The 3628-nt window shown below is 29.3% G+C and overlaps 1 protein-coding gene across 1 annotated transcript; it reads left to right on the top strand.

The window, feature by feature from the left end:
* Positions 1-1571: 1571 nt before the first annotated feature.
* LOC145140121 (uncharacterized) lies at positions 1572-3341 on the top strand. Its single transcript, XM_079073716.1, has 6 exons — positions 1572-1628; positions 1725-1911; positions 1999-2383; positions 2501-2669; positions 2766-2888; positions 3321-3341. Exons 1-6 carry the CDS (start codon positions 1572-1574, stop codon positions 3339-3341), a joined length of 942 nt encoding a protein of 313 aa, XP_078929842.1.
* Positions 3342-3628: the final 287 nt, after the last annotated feature.

Raw genomic sequence — 3628 nt, 5'->3', positions numbered from 1 at the left:
GTTCAATCCATGGCCGGATATTAAGGGGTGCACTTGGTGCATCTGCACAGGGCCCATAATTTTATGGGGCCCCAAATATTTCTAATCCTTTAATACTAGTTAGCCCAACCAAGAGAAAATCGATTGGGAAAAATCCGGAAGTGACGACACAATCAAGGAGCGGGAAAAAAAGAGGCAATCAATCGTCAATCGATCTTCTATCTCTCCTCTATTCTCTCAGTATTAGCAGAAATCAAGGAATCCGTTTCGTATCCTCTATCCTGCAATGCAACGGTCTCAAAAATGAATCCAATAATTAGGGTTCTTCATTCTCTGATTTCTTCATTCTTGTTGTCGTTCTCCATTCTCTGATTTCTCTCCTCTCTGATTCTCTATTTCTCTCACAATCTCACTTCTACTTAGCACTAGCAGTTATTAAAATCAGAATTCAACCCCAAGGGCAAGGCCGCAAGGAGTCCGATAATTAGAATTTGTGTTTAGAATCTGCACCAGGTGGCTTCAAAAGTCAAAATCAGAATCCTGAATCGGTCTATTCAAGAATCAATTCAGAATCAAAAAAGGTACTTTAAAATCAGATAAGTTTTTTAGAATATCTCACATAAACTTGAGTTCTTGACAATTGAAAACTTTTGTTTTGATTCTCTCGACAGGCCCTCACTTGGGAATAGTAGAACAGTGAATAGTGATAACTCTTTGGTTTTTCACTTTTTCAGAAATTTGGAAATCAATCTGAAGGTTTACCACTTAATCCTCTTTATGATTTTCTCTATTCTATATTGACAATGGTTTTTAGTTTTTACCTCTTTGGTTTTAGTAATTTTTTTTCATATTTGTTTATATTTTTACAGATGTCGTGTATTTGATTTGTTGAGAACCGAACACTAAGAACTGAGAAGGAAATCAAGGAATTTACAGATATGTAATATCACAAACGAAGAAGGCATCTAAAAATCAGGTGTTTCCTTTCCTTTTTTACACTTTACTACTTTAGAGTTTAGACTTTAGTATGCCTCCTCGAATAAGAAAATATGAATTTGGATATGAAAAACGTAAAAAGAAACAAAAAAATTGAAGAATCTACTAAAGCTCAAGAAGGATCTATGGATAAGTTTATAATAAAACAAACAAAAGAAAAGCAAACTATTAATATTGATGCTAATGTTGATAATGTTACTGTTAATGGAACTAATAGTGATGATGTTAATGTTAATGATGCTAATATAGATGAAATTAATGTTGATGATAATAATTTTGATGAAACTAATGTTAATGATAATAATTTTGATGATGCTAATAGCTTTTATATATTTGATATTTTCGATCTAACAGAACTCTAGATTCTAATATGATAAACATTTTAGCATTAGAAGGTCCTAAAAGAGATTTATCTATTCAAAAATATCCTAAAGATAAATATCAAAGAAGATTTTATGCTTTATATTATACTAGAGTTTTACCAAATGGGGAAAAATGTAATAGAGATTGGCTTGTTTATTCTAAACAACTTGATAAAATATTTTGTTTTTGTTGTAAAATATTTAGAAAAGGGTGTGGAAAAAATCAATTAGCAAATGAGGGTTTTGGGGATTGGATACATCTTAGCACTAGAATTAAAGAGCATGAAACAAGTATAGAACATGCGAAAAATATAACTATTTGGTATGATTTGCGTTTAAGACTACAAAAAAATAAAACTATTGATAAAGAGACTCAAAAACAAATAGAAAAAGAAAAAAAATCGTTGGAGAAAAGTTTTATTGAGAATTGTTGCTGTTGTGAAATTTCTTGCAAAATATAATCTAGCTTTTCTTGGTTCTAATGAGAAATTGTATGAAAATAACAATGAAAATTTCTTAGGCTTAATTGAAATGTTGGTTGAGTTTGATGTGGTTCTCCATGAGCATGTTCAACGTATAACAAATGATGGCATCCATAATCATTATCTTGGGCATAGTATACAAAATGAATTAATATTTTTGAATAAAAATATGGTTAAAGAAATAGAAAAAGCAAAATATTTTTCTATAATACTTGATTGTACACCTGACATAAGTCACCAAGAGAAAATGACCTTGATTTTAAGATATGTAGATGTATCATCGGGTTCTATTTGCATCAAAGAATCCTTTTTAGGGTTTTTGGATGTAAATGATACAACCGGCCAAGGACTTTTTGATGTTTTAGAAAATGAAATGAATTTGCTTGATCTTGACATTAATAATGTGTGTGGTCAAGGTTATGACAATGGGTCAAATATGAAAGGAAAACATCAAGGAGTGCAAAAAAAACTTTTGGATATAAATTCAAGAGCTTTTTACACTTCTTGTGGTTGTCATAGTTTGAATTTAACTTTGTGTGATATGGCTAATACTTGTGGTAAAGCGTAAGGTTTTTTTGGAACCATACAGCGTATTTATACAATCTTGGCAAATTCGACTAAAAGATGGCAAGTTTTAAAAGATAATGTGAAAGGTTTAACTCCTAAATCTTTGTCATCCAGTCGTTGGGAGAGTTGTGTTGATAGTGTAAAAGCAATAAGATTTCAAATTTTAGATATTAAAAAAGCTTTACTTCAAGTTGCTAAAAATGATAATGATCCAAAAATAAAAAGTGAAGCTAAATCCTTAGCAAAAAATGAACTTGGTAACTTTGAGTTTATAATGGCTCTAGTAATTTGGTATGAAATGTTAAATACTATTAGTTTAGTTAGCAAACAATTGCAATCAAAAGATATGTTTATTGATGTTGCTATGGAAAAAATAAAGGGGTTTATTTCTTTTTTTAAAGAATATAGAGAAGTTGGTTTTTTAAATGTTTTACAAATTGCAAAAGAAATTGCCTTGGAAATGAACATTAAACCAATGTTTCCTCAAAAACGTGAAGTTAAAGTAAAAAAAAACATTTTGATGAGACTTCAAATGATACGTCTTCTAGTGTTTCAAAATCCCCACAAGAGTCTTTTAGGGTAAAATATTTCCTATACATTATTGATCAAGCAATTTCTTCTCTAACTACAAAGTTTGAACAATATCAACAATATGATAATATTTTTGGGTTTTTATTTAATTCTGAAAAATTACATTAATTGGATGATATGAGCTTAAAGTCATGTTGTAAGACTCTTGAAACTTCACTTAAACAAGATGAACAATCAGATATTGATGGAAATGATTTATACGTTGAATTAAAATTACTTCTACATCTTTTACCTAAAGAAAAAATGACAGCAATAGATATTCTAAATTTTTTAAAACGTGTTGATTGTTTTCCTAATACATATAGAATTTTATTAACTATTCATGTTACTGTTGCATTTGCAGAAAGAAGTTTTTCCAAATTGAAGATACTGAAGTCTTATTTACGACCTACAATGACACAAGAACGGCTTAATGGATTGGCTTTGATTACAATTGAGAGGAATTTTTTGGATAAAATTATTTATGAAGAAGTAATTGAAAATTTTGTTTCAGCCAATACTTGGAGGATGACACTTTTTAAGTAGAGACAAGTGTTTTTTTTTAATATTATTATGAATGAATTTTAAGTTACGTTGCAATAGAAAATAAAAAATTAAAATTGTTTTGCACATCTTTTTAGATTTTTCAAGTTTTAAGGCCTATTTTTACTA

The sequence above is a fragment of the Lactuca virosa genome, chromosome 9, assembly GCF_052849685.1.
Source record: "Lactuca virosa cultivar CGN04683 chromosome 9, Lactuca_virosa_CGN04683_v6, whole genome shotgun sequence".
Taxonomy (NCBI): domain Eukaryota; kingdom Viridiplantae; phylum Streptophyta; class Magnoliopsida; order Asterales; family Asteraceae; genus Lactuca; species Lactuca virosa.
This window is presented reverse-complemented; position numbering and strand designations above follow the sequence as displayed.